The sequence below is a fragment of the Eimeria maxima genome, genomic scaffold (assembly GCF_000499605.1).
Source record: "Eimeria maxima Weybridge genomic scaffold, Emw_scaff100, whole genome shotgun sequence".
Classification (NCBI taxonomy): Eukaryota; Apicomplexa; class Conoidasida; order Eucoccidiorida; family Eimeriidae; genus Eimeria; species Eimeria maxima.
In genome coordinates this window covers 833-20,777 of record NW_013564060.1, presented here as the reverse complement: position 1 = coordinate 20,777, position 19,945 = coordinate 833, and the positions used below count along the sequence as shown (strand labels likewise).

Sequence of the window (19,945 nt, the reverse complement as noted above, 5' to 3'; positions counted from 1 at the left end):
GACGTTGTTGCCGAGGTGCCAAGAAGATACGGCATGCTCTAGACATAGCAGGCGCCACTGGACTCATTCACAGCCACTACAGAGCAAGGAGGTGGGGGGACGAGCACAGGTCGGTAGATGCCACATCGGTCTTTCGTCTCATTTACCTTCACACAGTGGTTTACAGGTGCGGCAAGCCGACTATAGCGTAAGGTACTTGTGGATTTTTATAATTGCTGAACACCGTCGATGTGGCGTGGCGGAAAAGCAGTCAATACGGTAGACAATAGCCGGCAGGGAAGGGGCCCCCCTTCACTAAGCAGCTGCATACATCTGTGGATATCTGCAGGTCTCTGACCAAAATCATAGCCATACAATACACTGCAAGAAAATAATCCAAAGTTCCAGTCTGAAAGGAGACGCGAGGAATGTATTGCCTCAACCTTCTCTGTAGAGAGCGCAAGATGCTGCAGGTCGCTGTTGGGCCGCCACTGAGGAGCACCACAGTAACACACCATTTGCAGTGTTTCGGTTGAGACACATAGTATAGAGCTACCATAGTCTGTTAACATTTCAATTCTTCAAGTGGCACAACACTTCCTGGCAAACACTGTCTTTGATCAGGTCGCTGTGTGTCTCCCCGCGTGGCAGCGGTCTCACTGCTGGGGGCCCTTGCAGTCCTACAATCTCTCTTGTCTGTAACAAGACGAGCATCAGGAGTTAAGTCGCTTCCTCCAAAGTCAGCCCCTTGATTTGCTGCAAAGGCAGGAAAAGAGAAAGAAGAGCACAGCAGCAGCAGCGGCGCTGCTGCTGCTGCTGAGAAGAGCCTCATGGCTGGGCGCGGGCGAAAGGGTCTGCTGCAATGAATTTGCCGCTACCTTCTTGTGTTTATTTAGAAGGATTGACAACAAACAAAAATTCAAATTTAAAAGCAAAAGAAAAAAGAAAAGAGGTGACGACAGACGCGCCCGCAGCAGCGGCGGCAATCGGGTCGAGGCAGGGAAACCCGAAACCCTAACAAACCCTAAAAAACCCTAATAAACCCTAGTAAACCATAATCAACCCTTCAAACACAACTCCTGAGAGCTTCTGGACTCCTTAACTCCTCTAAAACCCTAAACCCTAAACCCTAATCCCCAGGATGAGCGCAGCCTGGGGCTGAGAGGACCGCCGCTGCTTTCGCAGCGAATCCGAGATGGAGAAGATACACCCCAGCTGCTGCTGCTTGCAATGACGATTTAAACATTAATATTCACTTAGAACAATAAATATTAAACAAATATTCGTGCATTTATGAACTCTTGAAGGGGTGACAACGTGCACAACAGCAGCAACCGCTGCTACAAGCACGCGAGATCGCGCGCTCCACGACGCTGCAATCCCTAAACCCTAAACCCTAAACCCTAAACAGTTGATGTTGCACTGCATCTACTAAGCACTAGATTTTGCTAAAAGACAGTAACTAAGTAGATTTAGGGATTTTTCAGGTTAAGGCAGGTGTTTAGCTGTCGGGGTCGAGTGTTTTAGCCTAGGGTTTAGGGTTCCGTGTAGCAACCGGCTGCTAGGGTTTAGTCCTATGGTTGATTAGGGTTTAAAGAAAGATAAACAGCAACTGCGTTGAAAATAAGATATGCTAACCTTTGCCATAACCCCAAATCTTGAAGCCATAAGCCCTAAACCCTAAACCCCGATGCTCAATCGACTGCCCCTAGCGAGCCACCGGCAGTTCGTGCGGAGGTGTTAACAAACACTCAATGATACTCTCAAACCCTAAACCCTAAAATATGGCGTAAGACCTCCCTCAGTAGGAGAGCAACACGTCTGACTTTACGGCAGTCTTGAAACAAAAACACTGTTGCCTAAGCCCTAAACCCTAGATCGCTCTATCAGCCGGCCCACGGCGACCCCCAGACAGCGGGACCAAACACACTCCCCGCAGCAGCAGGAGCAGCAGCAGCAACCGCTGTTGCAGCAGGTGCAGTTGCTGCTGGAGCCTCAGGTTGATATGTTGAGCAGGGGTTGAGGGTGTGTGGCTGAGGCTCTAGGGTTTAGGGTTTAGGAAAGTCTGGGACCCTGGCAACAGCTGCGCAGGAGGTGAAGGCATCAAAGACAACAACATTGGGGACTGCCTTCCGATCTCTCGTTATATACTTCCTAACCTCTTGAGCTGCACACAAACCCTAAACCCATAACCCTAAACCCTAGCGTGCGTGCGTGCCTCCACAGCAGGGTACGTGTTCCCCCCTAAACAATGAACCCCGAGCCTAATGTTCAGTGATGAGGCGAGTTGAATGACGTAGCTCTTTTCCTTACCAAAATGCCCTATACCCTGAACCCTAAACCCTAATTTTCGACCTACTCAGGAGGCCTCCCACGATGGCTGCGCTGGTGTTTACTTGTTGGTTAAACCCTATTGCCAGTTGCCTGCAAACCCTCACACACAACAACAATAATTATTATTGTTATTATAAAATAGTAATTAATTAATTAATTAATTGGTTAATTAATTTGAATAATTAATTAATAATTATAATGCTGCAGATTGCATGCACACAATTCACCTCGCAGCAAAGCGAAGAGCAGACGTCACCTTCAAACCCTCAGAAGTAAGCACCTTCTCTACTGCTAATCTAGTAGCTGCTTCTGTTGCTGATTCAGTTTCTTCTGATTCTGCTGCTGCTGCTCCCTTGCTTGCTACTGCTGCTGCAGGGGTAAAGGTGTCGTTAGGCGGCCGAGGCACCCCAGCCGTTGCGTCCACGCGGAGCAACGCTGCGGCAGACAACAAAACTAAACCCCAAACCCTAACTTCTAAACCCTAAACCCTAAACCTTAAACCCCAATATCCAAACCCTAAACCCTAAATCTCAAATATGCTTAGTACACTATGCTCACCGAGGACTGCAAATATTGCAGGATTGACCTTCGGGTCTAACTCTCCCTGAACAACAACACCACCCACTAGACCCTAAACCCTAAACCCTACAGTCCTGCCCTAAACCCTGAATTCGCCCCAGGAGCAATGAAAGGTCCCTGAAACCCTAATCCCTAAAGCAACTCTTTGTGCAGGACTTCGGTACCTATGAAATGTGTGTACCTCTAAACCGTAAACCCTAATATGCAAACCCTGACACCTAAACCCTAAACCCTAAACCCTAAATTCTCAACAGCAGGTCCCCTGACATTCTTTCCGCTAGGTTGCAGGAGTACTGAGTATTCTTCAACAACTCGCTAAAGGAGCGTAGAGGTTGCTTGTCCAACCAAATCTAGACCCTCAAACCCCTAAACCCTAAACCCTAAACCCTAGCTCACCAGCTTGGCTTGCAAGACGCCTAAAAGATGGGGATGAGAAAACATTGACTTTGCTCCGTTGTCTGTCTGTATTCTGCGCCACGCAAAACCCTCAACCCTATCTAAACCCTAAACCCTAACCCACACGAAGAATACTCAGTACTCCTGCAGCCTAGCGGAAAGAATGTCAGGGGACCTGCTGTTGAGAATTTAGGGTTTAGGGTTTAGGGTTTAGGTGTCAGGGTTTGCATATTAGGGTTTACGGTTTAGAGGTACACACATTTCATAGGTACCGAAGTCCTGCACAAAGAAGGCGATGGACCCGCAGCATTGCGAGACGATTAAACCCTGAATCACAGCAGCCACATCTAAACCCTAAACCGTAAACCCTAAATCCTAGAGCCTGCATATTGTTTGGATTCGCAAGACAGTCCATTGTCGCTGCTGAGGGTTTAGGGTTTAGGGTTTAGATGCGTACAACCCCCGCCTTGCGACATGCGGTGGAGAGCTGCTCCTGAGAAGCAAAAGACAAGCGAGGCAAGAGGACAAAACCTAAACCCTAAACCCTAAAGTGGTCAGAGATATATTGATCCGCTGATAACTGGCCAGGCCTCCTCAGGTGTATTTTCTACTACTTAGGGTTTAGGGTTTAGGGTTTGAGGCGTACTAGAGTGTGCAGAGGAAACATCTCTCCCGCCACGCAGATACAACTAAAACCCTTAACTGCCTTCTCTAGTTTAGGGTTTGGGGTTTGAGGGTTTAGGGTTTGTGAGCTAAACCCTAATTCCTCAAGAGTAATACAAGAAAAGGGAATAAAAGAAGCCATCGCCTCCAAACCCTTCTTGCTCGCCTCAGCAACCTGCGCCAAAACCCTAAACCCTAAACCCTAAAATTCATAAACCCTAGAAACTGCTCCGACTAAAGACAGCAGCAACAACAGCAGCAGCAGCATCACAGCAGCAGTAGCAGCAGGAACTGCAGCAGCAGCACTGTTAGCAGCAATGGTAGCAGCAAAAGGGGCAACAGCATCTCACTATGATACAAGCAGCAACAGTAGCAGCAACAGCATTAGAAACAGCAATAGCACCAGCAACAACATTAGCAGCAGCAGCAGCAACAGCAGCAGCAGCAGCAACAGCAGCAGCAGCAACACGTACAGTGCAGTTAGGTTCTATGGAGTTCGCGAGGACAGGAAGGAAATTGTATTCTGCTTCTTCTTCTGTCCATTGGCGGCTATCGCAGATTGTTTGGGATACACCTATACACAAACCCTAAACCCTAAACCCTAAACCCTAAACTCAGCAGCAGCATAGCAGAGCAGGAAGCGCAGCTGCAAAAGGGATAGCAGCAGCAGAAGCAGCACGGAGAGCAGCAGCATGCAAGCAGCAACTAGACGAACCAACAGCAAATAAGCAACACAAGCAACAAAAAGCAGCAAAAGCAGCAGCAGCAGCAGCAGCAGCAGCAGTACCTGCTAGTGCGAGGTCTTTGCTGGCCTCTACATTAATAGCAGACATCCCAATAAATAAAACGCGGGAGCTCATTAGCCTGCAGCAGCAGCAAAAGCCCCAAAACGCATGCATGCAGCTGTAGCAGCAGCAACTACAAAACGCATGCATCCAGCTACAGCAACAGCAGCAAAAGCCCCCAAAACGCATGTATGGATGCATGCATGGAGATAATAGATAAGAAGAACAAGGTAAGAAGAAGAAAGAACTTAATAACAGAAAAAGAGAGACACAAAACATACACTAACAAACTGCATCCATGTATGCATGCATGCATGCATAAGTCTGCCTGCATGCATGCATGAGTTTGCCTGAATGCCTCTGCATACATGAATCCATGCAAGCACATGTCTGTATGCATGTGTCTGCATGCATCCTGCTGATTGCATGCATGCATAGGTCCGCATGCATGCATGCATGCATGCATGTGTTTGTGTGTACTTTTTTTGTGCCTCTAGTCCCCATAGTCGTATTTGTCTATCGAAGAGTTTCTCTGCCTCGCCAAGGTCTTCTTGGGGGCCCTCGGGGGCCCCTTCAGTACCCTCTTGCTGCAGGGGTTTTGCTTCCTGCACCATTTTAAATATATTAATAAATAAATTAAGAAAGAACCCCTAACAAGGTACCGGAAGGAGAAGAGGTCCCTAAAAGGGTACCAAAGGGAGGGCCCCCAAGAGGGTATTGAAAAGAGGGGCCCCTAGGAGGGTACTGAAGCAGAGCCCCCAAGAGGGTACTCAACAGAGAGTCCTCGAAGAGGGTACGAAAGTAGGGCCCCTAAGAGGGTACTGAAGGTTCTTGGGGGCCCCTATCCTATACAAATACCTGGTGGGTAGTGTCGGGCCTTTGCCTGGCACCGCAGGAAATAGGGTAAGGACAGGAATAAAAAAGAGAAGGAAAGAAAGGAAAGGGGAAATAAAATAAAAAAAACTCAAATTAGATGACAAAAAAGAAAAGAGAAGAAACATATATACAACTTTAGAGCCCACCGATAGGGGCCCCGCTCCTGGGGGGCCCCCCTCATGCCCGGCGAGGAAAGATCTAAAACCCTAAACCCTAAACCCTAAACCCTAAACACTAAACCCAAGCATTAAATATATTGAATATTTTAGGTTTTTTAATTATTGTTTTAATTTAATGTTTTATTTGTTGTAGAAGGAGGCAGCTAACCCTCTCTCTCCTTGGGGGGCCCCTCAAGATACGAAGGAAAATGGAGCGGGCCTACAGAGGGGGTAATAAAGCCAAGTCTAAGAAAGAGAAGGTTCTTGCTGCTGCTGCTGCAGCAACAGCAGCAGCAGAAGCAGCAGCAGCAGATTCTGCAGGCACTGCTCCTGCTGCTGCTGAGGAGGAGAAGAAGGCCAAAAGGCAGAGGAAAACAGCAAATGGAGTTGACAGCAGCAGCATTGCTGCAGAGCAGCAGCAAAAGAAGCGCAAAGTGCACAAGCAGCAGCATAAACAACAAGAAGAAGAAGGAGAAGAAGAGGAGCAGCAGCAGGAGCAGCAGCACGATGACCAGCAGGAGAATCACACAGCGGACGAAGACGAAGGCAGCGAGGCGGAAGTCGAGCAGCAACAGCAGCAACAACGGCAACAACGGCAGCGACAGCAACAGCAGCAGCAGCAGCAGCAGCAGCTGAAGCTGCCCGACTGGACAGATCGATACGTCCTTGTCCCCGACGAAGCAGCAGACAGCGAGGAAGCATCTGCTGCGTTGCTGCAGCAGCTGCATCCTGCTGCTGCTGCTGCCTTCCGCAGGCTAATTGGGAGCACATTCTTCCCCAGTAAACCTTAAACCCTAAACCCTAAACCCTAAACCCTAAAGCGTGGTTAACTGACCCCACTGCACAGTCCGAGGCACACAGAGACTATATCACCAGGCACAGCTCTCTCTGCAGCTCGTCCCGCTGCTGCTGCTGCTGCTGCTGCTGCAGCACCTTCCAGTTGTTAGCATCACTACTGTACTGCTGCTGCTGCTTCTGCTTCTGCTGCTGCTCCTGCTGCTGCAGTTCAATTGGCCGTCATACCCCATTTGCTGCGTCTCCTTGAACTTCCCTTTGGCTCCCCTGAGGCTAGCGATGTCTGTGTGCATGCAGCCACAGGTAAACCCTAAACCCTAAACCCTTGACAATGGAGGCCAGCCAGATAGATGTTATTTCTTAGGCTTTATAGGATCTAAGATTTATGGGCATGAATTGAGGGTCTAGTTAAGGGTTTAGGGTTTAGGGTTTAGGGTTTTGTTTGTCTTGTAGGGGAGGGAAAGACTCTTTGCTATGCCTTGCCGCTCATCAGCCATCTCTTCAAATCCGTGGGTAAGAGGACGGTAATTGCCCTCTAGGGTTTAGGGTTTAGGGTTTAGGGCTCAGGGTTTAGCTCTTAGGGCTCATGGATGGTATCCACGCATTTTAGGGTTTAGGGTTTAGGGTTTAGGGTTTGTGTGTCTGCGCAGTCCCTCGGCTACGCTGCGTGGTGTTAACACCAACAAGGGAGTTGGCGTTGCAGGTGGGGTTTGTATTTAACTTAATAGCTGGGGATCGGGATCGGGATCGGGACCGTGAGGGAGACGATCCCGGGGGAGACGATCCCGGAGGAGACGATCCCGGAGGAGACGATCCCAGGGGAGATGTTCCTAGATCGTTGAAGGTGGTCTGCTTGGCGGGGGAGACTGCTGCTGCTAAGAGACACAATCCAGCAGCAGAGACAGCAGCAGCAGAAGCAGCAGCAGATGTTATTGTCTGTACACCTGGTAGATTTGTTGATGCAGCACAGGTGTACATACAGTGCAAGAAGAGGGGCATTAAGGGTAGGCTACTCACCCCTCCCCTCCATACAAACCAGCTAGCTAGCTAGCTAGCTAGCTGGCTGGCTAGCTAGCTACAGCATGACTACCTAGCTTTTTGGCGACAGGGGAAAGGGGGAATTGAGGGCCTACTGACAAGGGCTTATACTCGAAGGCGTAGGGTTTAGGGTTTATGGTTTAGGGTTTAGGGTTTGTGTGCAGGACGGGGGCCTTCGTTTGAGGCCCTTCAATGGCTGGTTCTTGATGAAGCGGACAGACTCTTGAGACAGGTTTGCTGCTGCTGTTGTTGCTGCTATTGTTGCTGCTGTTGCTGCTGCTGCTGCTGCTGCCGCTGTTTGTTCGTTTCCTGTTGGAGGTTTCTACCAAACCCTAAACCCTCGGGGTGGTTTGTTGCCTCTGCAGTCCTACCATGGCTGGTTAGATGTATCTCGTCTATTGGCAACATTAAGAGGAGAAGGAGGAAAAGGAGAAGAATTTAATTCTTTAATGCAGGTCCCTCCTGTCCGCAAGATCCGTAAGACCCTAAACCCTAAACCCTAAACCCTAAGTTGTTCTAAATTCTACCCTCATACCAAGCAACCACTTTTTCCCTTAAATACCGGCATTGATAAAGGTTCGAGGTTTGAGGTTTAGGGTTTAGGGTTTAGGGTTTAGGGTTTAGATTGCGTGTTCGCCACAGTTGTATCAGCAACAATGACAAGGAATCCAAAGGCATTGCATGACCTGCAGCTCTATAAACCCCTCTTCTTCTTCTGCTCACCAACGGGTAATTAGGGTTTAGGGTTTAGGGTTTAGGGTTTGTGCGTGTGTGTTTTGTGTCATGATAGCGACTCAATTAGGGCTCCGCCCCCTTCCAAAACCCTAAACCCTAAACCCTAAACCCTGAACCTTTTGTGTGTCCTTCAGGTTCCTCCTTAACCCCCGCTCAGCTGCAGCAGAAGTATGTGTTATGTAGACCGGAGAATAAACCCCTTGTTCTTATCGCTCTTCTTTATCAGCTTGCCAATGCAGCAGCAGCAGAAGCAGAAGCAGCAGCAGCAGCAAAAGAAGAAGAAAAGAATACTAATAAACACGGAGGTTTACGAGTAGTGGTTTTCTGTGGCTCACGAGCAGCAGCTCATCGGCTGTCGCGGTTGCTGCAGTTGCACTTCCTCTCTGATAAAAGGTACAAACCCTGGACCCTAAACCCTAGACCCTAAACCCTAAACCCTTAGCCAGTTAAAGCAGCATACCGACAACAGCAGTAGACAGCCATTTTCTTCCATTGCATGTCTATTCCCTTCCTGCTGCTGCTGCTGCTGCTGCTGCTGCTGTTTCTGCCGCTGTTTCTGCTGCTGCTGCGTTTCAGGAGGCTTATGGAATTCGTTCCGCCATTTGACGCGGACGCCACGCCAGACAGCAGCAGCAGCAACAACAACAATGATAATAGCAGCAACAGCAGCAGCAGCAATGATGATAGCAGCAGCAGCAGCAGCAGCAATGACAATAGCAGTAGCAGCAGCAGCAGCAACCGGTATCCCCGTGGCATAAGCGAGTTTAGCGCGAGTCTCTCTCAGCGCGACCGTCATCGTCTATTGAAGAACTTCAAGTCCGTCATAAACCCTAAACCCTAAACCCTAAACCCTAATTGTTGAGTGTTTTAGGTTCCCATAGGACAAATGGGCTCATTTTTCTCCTTTTCTTCTCTTTCTTTTTGTCGTATTATTTACTGCTGCTGCTGGTGCTCTTTGCTGCTATCATTACTTCCTTATTATAAGGAATATATTTGTGTATATATGCATCTATTTTGTATCCTTTCTTTTCTTTTTTTTTATATATACAGGGAAGGAAATATACAAGTATTAGTTAGCTCAGATGTAGCAGCAAGAGGATTAGACATTTGCGGTGTACAGACAGTTATTCATTATGATGCACCATTGAATACACAAGCATATATACATCGAGCAGGAAGAAGTGCTAGGTTAGCTGCTGCTCCTGCTGCTGCTGCTGCTGTTGCTGCTGTTGCTAATGCTGCTGGGGGTTGGTGTTGCTGCTGGTTGTGTTGCTGCTGCAGTGGATGCTGCTGTGGGGAGTGTTGCCGTTGCTGCAGTTCCTGTGTACCCTGTTGCTGCTTCTGCTGCTGCTGCTTCTGTGGCGTGCATATGTTTCCTATTGCTGTTGATTCTACTGCTGCTGCTGTTGCTGCTGCTGCTGCTGCTGCTGTTGCAGGGCTCGTCGTGCAGGTTTATCTGTTTGTTTATTTACTAATGATGAATTAATTAAATTTAAAAAAATAAAAAAAAATAAAAAAATTTCTTTTGATCTAAGAAGACACCGCGTACCTCCACAGACACTCAAGTTACTCTCTCCTGGGTAATTGCTCCTGCTGCTGCTCCTGCTCCTGCTGCTGCTCCTGCTGCTGCTGTTGCTGTTTGTGCTGCTGATGATGCTGTTTGTGCTGCTGATGATGCTGATGCTGCTGCGGCTGTTGCTAGTCCTGCGTTGGCGCTGCCCCTGCTGCTGCGGCTGTTCCTGCTGCTGCTGTTGCTGCTCTCTCTGCTGCTGCTCTTCTCTTGCATATCGCTGTCTCGCACCGCCTCGCGTCTGGCCGTTTGCCCTGTCTAGCTAGCTAGCTGCCTACCTAGCTAGCTGCCTACCTAGCTAGGTAGCTAGCTGTTAATATATATTTATTGTGTGCATGCAGATATGAGGAATTGCTGGGGGCGCTGCAGCGGCTAACAGCAGCAGAGGCGAAGGGACAAATAAGGCCAACGCAACCCCTTAAACACACCGATATACAAACAGAGGCATTCCTAGCTGGCTAGGTAGCTAACTAGCTAGCTAACTAGCTAGCTAGCTAGCAATCTGGCTAGCTTCGTAGTTGGGTAGCTGGTTAGCTAGGTAGCTGGCCATGTGGGAAACTAGCGAGCTAGCTGGCTGGCTAGGTTGGCAGCCGCAAATGTGCATCTAGTTGGCTAGCCAGTTAGATAGCTGGTTGGCTGGCTAGCTAGCTACCGAGCTAGCTAGCTGCTGCCTCCCTTCCGTAGACACCGCAGACTCCGCAGCAGAAGTGTGGCTTCGCTGTTCTGCGCCTATTTGCCTATCTAGCTATCTAGCTAGCTAGCCAGCTAGCTAGTTACCTAGCTATTTATATATCTAGATGTCTAGCTAGATAGCTAGCTATCTAGCTAGCTAGGCAGCTGGCACAACGGCTAGCTGGCTAGCTAAAGAGTAGCTAGCCAAGACAATTCTCCTTAGGGGGGAGAATTTTTGCCAATGGGCAAATGGCCTCGGTGGCCGCCGAAACAATGCAGAAACCCTAAACTCTAAACCCTAAAACCCTAAACCCTAAACCCTAAACCCTAGCAGTGTAGTGTTGAGGAGTCTTAATTTCAGCTAAACAATGCAGAACGGTTAATCCTTACAAAAAGATTCTAGGGTTTAGGGTTTAGGGTTTAGCAATTGTGTTGGTTGGATGACCTCCTCCACTCAGCTTCATCCAAAATTGTTGCAGCAGCAGCAACTGCAGCAGCAGCTACTGCTGCTGCTGCTGCTTCCCTTGCTTCTGCTGCTGCTGCTGTTGGTGCAGCAGGACATGGAATGCTCTGAATGCATGATTAAGTCTTCTATCTCTATGTAGTGCAGCAGCAGATATCCCCCCTATAGTATAGTCTGCTGCTGCATAGAAGACTGCTGCAGCACGAGAGTGCAGCAGACCCATGCAGCACATTATACAAGGCTCCTCTGCGATGTATACGCAGCTACCTTGACAATAATAATTACCTGCAGATATTACCTCCTCATCCTGCTGCTGCTGCTGCTGCTCGTCCTGCTGCTCTTGGTGCTGCTGCTGCTGCTGCAGGCGTTCTCCAACCGCATCTATTGCCAGGAGAAGGGGATGCTCCAGTGGGTGGAAGCACTCTTCGCTGCTGCTGCTGCTGCTGTCGTCTCCGCTGCTGCTCCTGCTGCACTTAGGAAGGAATTCGCTGCAGGGCGGGCCAGCAGCACAGCCAATGATCGGGCAGCCACAAGGAGCAGTCCATTCTGCTGCTGCTGCTGCTGCTGTGGACCCGTTGCCTGCCGCGTCTTCAGTCTCCGTTGCTGCTCCTGCTGCTGCTGCTGCTGCAGTGGGCATGGATGTGGTCTGCTTATCCACACCGTTCCTGGAAGCATCTTTGCTGCTGTTTCCCTTGTCACAGCTCCTGCTGCTGCTCCCACTTTTGCTGCTGCTGCTGCTGCTGCTACTGGCGTTGCCGCTGCCACAGGGTATTGCCGCCTCGCAGCGGTGAAAGACTATCAGGCAGCAACCGCCTGCACACAGACAAAAACGCAGAAGCAGCAGCAGCAGTAACACCAGCAGCAGCAGCAGTAGTGTCACCACCAACAGCTGCATCAGCAGCACCAACAGCAGCACCAACAACAGTGGGAACATTAGCAACAGAAGCAACACCAATGGCACCAGCAGCAGCGGCAACAGCAGCAGCAGCGAGTAGCGTACGTTGAGCTGCTTGCTGCAGCAGCGCTGCATGTATTTTCTTTTGCTGCTGCGACAGCTGCAGCGGCGCAACAGCAGTATTCCTCTCTGATGCGCTGGGATCGATCGTCTCCAGCAGTGACTCATCTGCTGCTGCTGCTGCTGCTGCAGCAGCAGATGGCCGCTTTTTGTTAAAGAAACACGGCCAAAGGGCACTCCATGGCTGCTGCTGCTGCTGCTGCTGCGGTGCAACAGCAGGAACTGACAGCAGCAGCAGCAGCAAATCGCCCCATAGCCGACGTATCCACAAAGTGTGGGGAGCCCCTGCCTCCCTCACCTTCTCTACAGTGTCTGGTGCTGCTGTTGCTGCTGCTGTTGCTGCTGCTGGCTGTGCTGCTTCTGCTGAGGGGTTATCCGCCTGTGTTTCTGCTGCTGTTGTTGCTGCTGTTTGGTGTACTTCTGCTGCTGTGGAGGTATCGGTCTCTGCTGCTGCTGCTGCCGCTGCCTCTAGGGTTGCTGCTGCAGGGTCCAGTGCAACATTCCCTGCTTTTGCTGCTTCTGCATGCACAGCAGCAGCAAAGGCTTCTCCTGCTGCTGCTGCTGCGTCTGCTGCTGCCCGTGCAGCCGATGCTTCAAATGGCCTAGCAGAGAGGAGAAGCTGCAGCGCCTCGTCACTCAGCCGCTGCAGCAGCAACAGCAACAGCAACAGCAGCAGCAACAGAAGCAGGAAGGAATTGCATTATTTGATTTCCTTGTTGCCTGTTCAATTGAATAGTTATGCCATTAAACTTAACGTCCTCCTCTGTCTAGGGTTTAGGGTTTAGGGTTTAGGGTTTACAGGAGAGTATCCAAGTAGTACGAGGGCATGCAGTGTCATGGATTAGGGTTTAGGGTTTACAGTTATGTATCCAACCAGTACAAGTGTTTGTTATATCACTTTTTAGTGCTTAGTGTTAAGTGTTTATTTTGGTTTAGTGTTTAGTGTTTAGGGTTTAGGGTTTAGGGTTTAGGGTTTACAGGTGAGTGTCCAAGTAGTAGGAGTGCTTGTTGTGACGATTTGAGTGTTTTGCATCTTTTTAGATGTTGAAAGGAGAGACAGCGACGCCATTCAGGTAAATATACACCAATTTGCTGCTGAACTTGCTGCTGCTGCTGCTGCTGCTGCTGCAGTTGCTGCTGCTGGTGATGATGATGCTGCTGTTGCTGCTGTAGAGGCCAGAATGCAGCAGATGGTACTGCTGCAGATAAAGGTGCCTCCTTATTAAATGTCTGAATTGCTGCTGTTGCTGCTGCAGCAGGCAGCAGCAAACCGAAGCAAAGAGACACGGGAGGTTTATTCATAAAAAATATTTCTTCGCATGCCTCTATAAACTCTATACCCTCCATCTTCTCCTGCTGCTGCTGCTGCTGCTGTTGCTGCTGCTGTTGTTGTTGTTGTTGCTGTTGCTGTTATTGCTGGTACTGTTGTTGATTCTGGTGCTGTTGATTCTGCTGCTGATGATGTTATCACTGCTGCTGCTGCTGTTATTTTTGTTGCTATTGCTGCTGTTGCTATTGCTGCTGCTCCCGTAGCAGCAGGTGCTGTTGCAGTCGTACTGGGTGCAACACAGGCTCTTGCTGCTGCTTTTCCTGCTGCTGCTGCTGCTGCTGGATTTGCTGACGCTTCTGTGGACCTGCTGCTGCTGGGTTTCAAGCCGGACGGAGTTGCCACTTCTGCTGTAGCTGTTGCAGCTGCTGCGTTGCTGCTGCTGCTGCTATTGTTGTTGTTGCTGTTGCCCCTGCTGCAGCTGTTGCTGCTCTCGTTATTGTTTCTACAACCGCTCCAACTGCTGCTGCTGCTGCTGCTGCTGTTGCTGTACCGGCAGAGTCTGCTGCAGTACAGTGTGCAGATATCCGAGCCGTGGCAGCCAACCGTTAGAGGGGGTTTCCATATGTATCAAACCCTAAACCCTAAACCCTAAAAAATTCGAATTGAAACACTAAACCCTAAACCCTAAACCCTAAACCCTAAAAGGAAAGGTAGAAAATTTCAATGGCGGTCTCCTCAATCGGCTCGAAGCCCCGATTGTCAAAAACCGCTGACTAGAAATTGAACCCTAAACCCTAAACCCTAAACCCTAAAACCCCAAACCCTGAACCCTTAACCCTAAAAACTAAAAACTAAACACTAAACACTAAACCCTAAACCCTAAACCCTTAGCCCGCCTTTACTACATGGGATCGCCTAGATCCATTCGTGGGGCTGCGGCCCTTCGTTTGTTGTTCTTTGTCTTCTTTATTTCTTGCTGCTAATTATTTATTTTTTTGCTTCTTTAATTATTAATTTAATTGTTCTTTTCTCCCCTGCAGCTGCTGCAGCGGGGAATACAGCAGCAGCATCGCCCCTAGCAGCAGCTGCTGCTGCTGGAGTTGCTGCTGTTGCAGCAACAGCCGCAGCAACAGTAGAATCTCTGCGCTGTTTCTTCGGGGGAAGACAGCTGCAGCAGCAGCTGGCAGCAGCAGCAGCAACAGCAGGCCTGGAGCCTCCATAAGCTGCAAGCAGCAGCAGCAACAACAACAGCAGCAGCAGCAGCAACAGTGACCTCGGCATTACTGCCGACAGAGCAGGACGAAAAACAACAGCAGCAGCAGCAGCAGGATGGCGGGTCCAGCAGCAACAGGATCTGCTGCTGCTGCTGCAGCAGCAGCAACACAGAAGAAAAGGAAGGCAGAAGATTCAATTGATGATATTGAAATTGTTTGCCAATTTTATAATCAAAAAGAACAACCCGTTGGATGCCAATTCTCCGTACCCTCTGCGTAAACCCTAAACCCTAAACCCTAAACCCTAATTTCCCTCCGACCCTATCTGGATGGGTGGAAAGGCTCTGTCTTTTCCCTCCTCAACTTAAACCCTAAACCCTAAACCATAGGAGGCGTCGGGCATTGTTTCTGGTGGTGTAACCTCTGGATCTCGTTCTTCTTCCTCCCTAAACCCTAAACCCTAAACCCTAGATTTAATGAGTGTATATGTGTGCAGCATAACCAAGTCGCAACTGGAGCAGCTGCTGCTGCAGGTGCTGCGAGGAGCAGCAACAGATGAGGAGGAAAAAGCAGCTCTTGAGGACCGTCGTTTCTCCCTCTCCCTATCCAACAGCAGCAGCAGCAGCAGCAGCGACAGCAGCAGCAGCAGCGTAGAGATAACAGAAACACTTGGTGCTGCATTTGCTGCTGTTGGTGCCAAAGGAGCAGAAGCAGTGTTTAGGATTAATTTCCTCCCTCTTGCTGCATTTAGGGTTTCTCCTGTTACTCGATGCTCCTCTGCCCTACCCGGTAAACTCTAAACCCTAAACCCTAAACCCTAAAAGAGGGTTCCAAACAATCCACATCGCAGCCACGGACCCTTAATATTACACACACCTCGGCATGCTTCTTACCCTTTAGGGTTTATGGATTTAGGGTTTAGGGTTTAGGGTTTGGCGTTGTGCAGGCCATGATGAGGCAATCCTTGCGGCATCATTTAGTCCAGAAGGTCGCCGATTGGCGACAGGGGGAGGCGACACTACAGTACGTTTCGCTAGGGTTTAGGGTTTAGGGTTTAGGGTTTAGGGTTTAGGGTTTAGGGCTGTCGATTGTTTGGGGTTTAGAGCCGTGTTCAGGTTTGCAGATGTAGGGTTTGGGGTTTATAATTGAGTATTGCTTACTTTTGCGGGTATATTTTTCTCTAGGGTCTGGGGTTTACGGTCCCCTAGGGTTTAGGGTTTAGGGTTTAGGGTTTAGGGTTTAGGGTTTGTGGTTTAGGTTCGCCTATGGGACTTGGATACGGAAACCCCTCTCCAAACCCTCCGCTCTCACACCAATTGGGTATTGAGTATTGCGTGGGCCCCTCATGGCCAACTCCTCGCCTCTGCAGGCATGGTACGACAAACCCTAAACCCTAAACCCTAAACCCTAGGCGTTCATTTCTTCCTACTCAGCATCTGTTTTTGGTGTGCCTCTGGTAGTGACGGACGGCAGGTTCTCTAATGCAGGATTTAGGGTTTAGGGTTTCCTAGGGTTCTCTAGGGTTTAGGGTTTAGGGTTTAGGGTTTGCGCAGGATGGAACTGTATGCATATGGGACGCCGAGGCGGGGGCCCTCGCTGGGCTCCCCCTTAAAGGGCACAAGCAGCCAGTAACAAGTCTAGTGTGGCAGCCGTTGCACTTGGTGTCTGCGGAGGATGCAGCAGCAGCAGCAGCAGAAGCAGAGGCAGCAGCAGCAGCTGCTGCTGCTGCTGCCGCAGCAGAAGCGGCAGCAGCAGGAGAGGGAGCGGCCAAGGACAGCGCCAAGGAAGACAGCAGCAGCAGCAGCACTGCAAACAACAGCAACAGCAAAAGTAGCAGCAGCACCAGCAACAGCAATCGGAAGGGCAAGAAGGCAGCAGCAGCAGCAAAGAGCCGGCCGCCCCTCTCATCTGCATGGAGGACTCGTCTAGGGTTCCCTCTCCCCAGTCTCTTGCTAGCCAGCGGCAGCAAAGTGAGCTGCTGCTGCTGCTGTTGCTGCTGTTGTTGCTGCTGTTGTTGTTGCTGTTGCAGTAGCAGCTTGCATGAATCGGGTCATTTGCCTGCACTCAGGCGCGTGGTTCTGCGCTCTCTTCCTAGGGTTTAGGGTTTTCTAGGGTTTAGGCTCTTCTGGGGTTTAGGTTTTAGGTTTTAGGGTTTAGGGTTTAGGGTTTGTTGGATGCAGGACTGCTCGGTGCGGCTGTGGCGGCCTGGGCAGCAGCAGGCGCTGCGCGTGTTATCTTTGCATACACAACCAATAACAAACCTCCGGTGGTCTGGTGGCCCTCAAGGTAAAACCCTAAACCCTAAACCCTAAACCCTAATTGTAAACCCTAATTGTAAACGCTAAACCCTTGAACACGAAGCGCCCCTGCACCTGTAGTTCATGGGCTATGCTGAGGCCGAGTTCAAAGTCCTAATCCCGCTACGTAGTTGTAAACCCTAAACCCTACCTGTAAACCCTAAACCCTAATTGTAAACCCTAAACCCTAATCGTAAACCCTTATTTTCCTATGGATTGCAGGCTATCTATTTAGCGCCTCTAGAGACACAACAGTAAAGGTCTGGAACCCTCAGACAGGAGCCCTCGTCAAGGAACTCAAAGGTACTGCTGCTGCTGCTGCTGCTGCTGTTGCTGCTGCTCTTATTGCTGCTGCCGTTGCTCCTGTTGCTGCTGCCGCTTTTGCCCCTGTTGCTGATGATGCTGCTGATGCAAGCGAATCGCTTCCGTCCTTGGTACTTCTCATTACCTGTGCTGCTGCTGTTGCTGCTGCTGCTGCTGCTGTTGTTGCTGCTGCTGCTGCAGGGCATGCACACTGGGTAAACACGCTGGCGCTCAACTCCGACGCGGTGCTGCGGAGAGGCCCCTTCGGCCCTCGAGGCGAATCAAAGGGATTTTCTTCCTTTGCAAGTAGGATTTAGGGTTTAGGATTTACTTTTTAGGGTTTAGGGTTTAGGGTTTGGTGAGCAAAAAGGGTTTAATGTTGCAACGCCTCTGCTGTCTGTTGACTCAGGCATGAAGGAGGCTGCACAGAAACACTTCGATGCCTTCATTAAGGAGGTAACGTAAACCCTAAACCCTAAACCCTAGTGTGTCCGATGTTTGTGTGCTCCGCATCATGGCCAAACCGCAAACCTTTCACGCTTCAGTCCTACCCCAAAACCCTAAACTCTAAACCCTAAACCCTAAACCCTAATTTGGTGTTTGCAGTGCGGGAATGAGTCTATCCTCTCGGGGTCTGACGATTCAACTTTGGTGTTGCGGCGATTAAAAAAAGAAGGAACTTTTCAAGATATTGGCCGCATGACCGGACACCAGAAACTCATCAACTGTGTAAGGGTTTAGGGTTTAGGGTTTAGGATTTAGATGGTTTCTGTGGGGTATGCACGAATGCCTGCTCTGGAGGTTGAGGGTTTAGGGTTTAGTGTTTGAGGTGTTCGTGCAGGTCTGTTTTTCCCCGGACGGTCTGACGATCGCTTCGGGTTCTTTCGATAAGTCTATTCGGTGAGGTTTTAGGGTTTAGGGTTTAGGGTTTAGGGTCATCTGCTTCACTTGCACTTATTCCCTTTCCAGTTGCCTCGTCTCTTCAGGGTTTAGAGATTAGGGTTTAGGGTTTAGGGTTTGTGTGTGTCAGGCTATGGAATGGGACAACTGGGCAGTATTTGGCTACGTTGAGGGGCCACGTGGGTCCAGTCTATCAACTCGCTTTCTCTGCAGACAGTCGCTTCTTGCTGTCAGGTAAGAAGGGTTTAGGGTTTAGGGTTTAGGGTTTAGGCATTAAGGTTCAGAGCGAGTCATCTCGCATGGTGCAGTTGCCCATGCCACTCGTATGTTCTTTTTTGTAGTGTTCAGCCTAGTGTTCGCACATTTAGGGTTTACGGTTTAGGGTTTAGGGCTTGGCGTGCAGGTAGTGGCGACAGCACATTAAAGGTTTGGGATATAAGCAGTCGTAAGCTAAAATACGATTTACCGGGGCATGCAGATGAGGTGTATGCAGTAGATTGGTCATGTACAGGGACTCATGCAGCATCAGGGTCTAAAGATAGGGTTTTAAGGGTTTGGAGGCACTAAACCCTAAACCCTAAACCCTAAACACTTACTTGGGCCTGAAATGGGACTCATGCAGCTTCTGGATCCAAAGATTGGGTTTTAAGGGTTTGGAGGCACTAAACCCTAAACCCTGATTTGGGCATGGACAGGGAGCCATGCAGCATCTGGATCCATAGATAGGGTTTTAAGGGTTTGGAAGCGCTAAACCCTAAACCCTAACTAAATGCTTATTTCCGCCACGCTGTACTCCTCACCTCCTGGGTGGTTGGCAATAGACGCGGAGGACCCAAGGGTTTAGGGTTTAGGGTTTAGAACAGCTTTCGAGCAATGAAAGACACCGACCCCAAACCCCCCCTTATTTTCTGCTAAACCCTAAACCGCTATTTGAATAATAATAAGGCATAACCCATGTCGTCCTTCTAGGGTTTAGGCGATAGAATCGAGGGTTTAGGGTTCAGGGTTCAGGGTTTACAGTCGCTCACGAGGCTCCTTTGAGGTTGTTATGCCCCTCTAATTGACGGTTAAGCACTCTTTGGCATAAATCTTCAACACAATTCAAGGTTTTTTAAACCCTAGGGTTTTTATTTTAGGGTTTAGGGTTTAGGGTTTACTAGTTGTCACCAGTCCGAGTTAGTATAGTGGCTAGTATTTCCGCCTGTCACGCGGAAGACCCGGGTTCAATTCCCGGACTCGGAGCAATTTTTCCTAAACCCTTTTTTAGGGTTTGTTGGGTAAATAAGGAGTTAAAAAAATATTAGGGTTTATTTCTTTTTTTTTTATTTATATTTATTGTTATTTTTTTCTACTGCAGCAGAAGCAGCATCTGCTACTCCTGCTGCTGCTGCTGGTCCTTCTCCTCCTGCTGCTTCCTTAAGAAAGGAGCAATTCAAAAAGTACCGTCGTCGGCCGTCGGTTCCATAGTGTAGTGGTTAGCACCCTGGACTTTGAATCCAGTAACCCGGGTTCGAGTCCCGGTGGGACCTTAATTATTTAATTTTTAAGGGTTTAGGGTTTAGGGTTTAGTGTTTTGAGGGTTTAGGGTTTAGGGATTGGCGACTAGGGTTTAGGGTTTAGGGTTTATGGAAAGTATCGATAAGAATATCTTAATTCAATATAAATTAGATTTAAATTAAATTAAATTCTTCTAATTTATATTTTGTTGCTAATTAACAATTAATATTTCTTTTTATTATTAAATAAAACAGGAGATACAAGACTGTGGGGTTTTCTTCTTGTTAGCAGCATAACAGACAGACTAGTCACATACAGCTAGCTAGCCACCTCCTCTCTCCTCGTAGCTAGCTGTTAGTCGTAGCTAGCTAGCTAGCTATATACGTAGGTCTATAACAAAGAACAG

At 49.2% G+C, this 19,945-nt stretch overlaps 4 protein-coding genes across 4 annotated transcripts; 2 read left to right on the top strand and 2 right to left on the bottom strand.

Moving 5' to 3' along the window:
- Positions 1-1,319: 1,319 nt before the first annotated feature.
- Positions 1,320-5,350, bottom strand: EMWEY_00013510 (SJCHGC02328 protein, related; the record flags this gene model as incomplete). Its single annotated transcript, XM_013479241.1, has 12 exons — positions 1,320-1,352; positions 2,052-2,146; positions 2,339-2,403; positions 2,541-2,748; positions 2,872-2,917; positions 3,289-3,361; positions 3,561-3,615; positions 3,746-3,778; positions 4,069-4,126; positions 4,425-4,525; positions 4,739-4,815; positions 5,217-5,350. The coding sequence occupies 12 exons, from the start codon at positions 5,348-5,350 to the stop codon at positions 1,320-1,322; spliced, it is 978 nt and encodes a 325-aa protein (XP_013334695.1).
- Positions 5,351-5,979: 629 nt separating this feature from the next.
- Positions 5,980-9,179, top strand: EMWEY_00013500 (helicase, putative; the record flags this gene model as incomplete). Its single annotated transcript, XM_013479240.1, has 9 exons — positions 5,980-6,550; positions 6,776-6,868; positions 7,019-7,078; positions 7,216-7,569; positions 7,768-7,835; positions 7,969-8,080; positions 8,246-8,332; positions 8,473-8,731; positions 8,915-9,179. The coding sequence occupies 9 exons, from the start codon at positions 5,980-5,982 to the stop codon at positions 9,177-9,179; spliced, it is 1,869 nt and encodes a 622-aa protein (XP_013334694.1).
- A 1,601-nt stretch (positions 9,180-10,780) lies between these two features.
- EMWEY_00013490 (Cytidine and deoxycytidylate deaminase zinc-binding domain-containing protein, putative) lies at positions 10,781-13,405 on the bottom strand (the record flags this gene model as incomplete). The annotated part of the gene is made up of 4 exons (XM_013479239.1): positions 10,781-10,864; positions 11,342-11,856; positions 12,044-12,701; positions 13,142-13,405. The coding sequence occupies 4 exons, from the start codon at positions 13,403-13,405 to the stop codon at positions 10,781-10,783; spliced, it is 1,521 nt and encodes a 506-aa protein (XP_013334693.1).
- Positions 13,406-15,018: 1,613 nt separating this feature from the next.
- Positions 15,019-19,102, top strand: EMWEY_00013480 (Notchless protein-like protein 1, related; the record flags this gene model as incomplete). The annotated part of the gene is made up of 11 exons (XM_013479238.1): positions 15,019-15,235; positions 15,489-15,565; positions 15,800-15,916; positions 16,096-16,512; positions 16,723-16,828; positions 17,062-17,142; positions 17,513-17,598; positions 17,984-18,042; positions 18,173-18,276; positions 18,446-18,542; positions 19,054-19,102. The coding sequence occupies 11 exons, from the start codon at positions 15,019-15,021 to the stop codon at positions 19,100-19,102; spliced, it is 1,410 nt and encodes a 469-aa protein (XP_013334692.1).
- Positions 19,103-19,945: the final 843 nt, after the last annotated feature.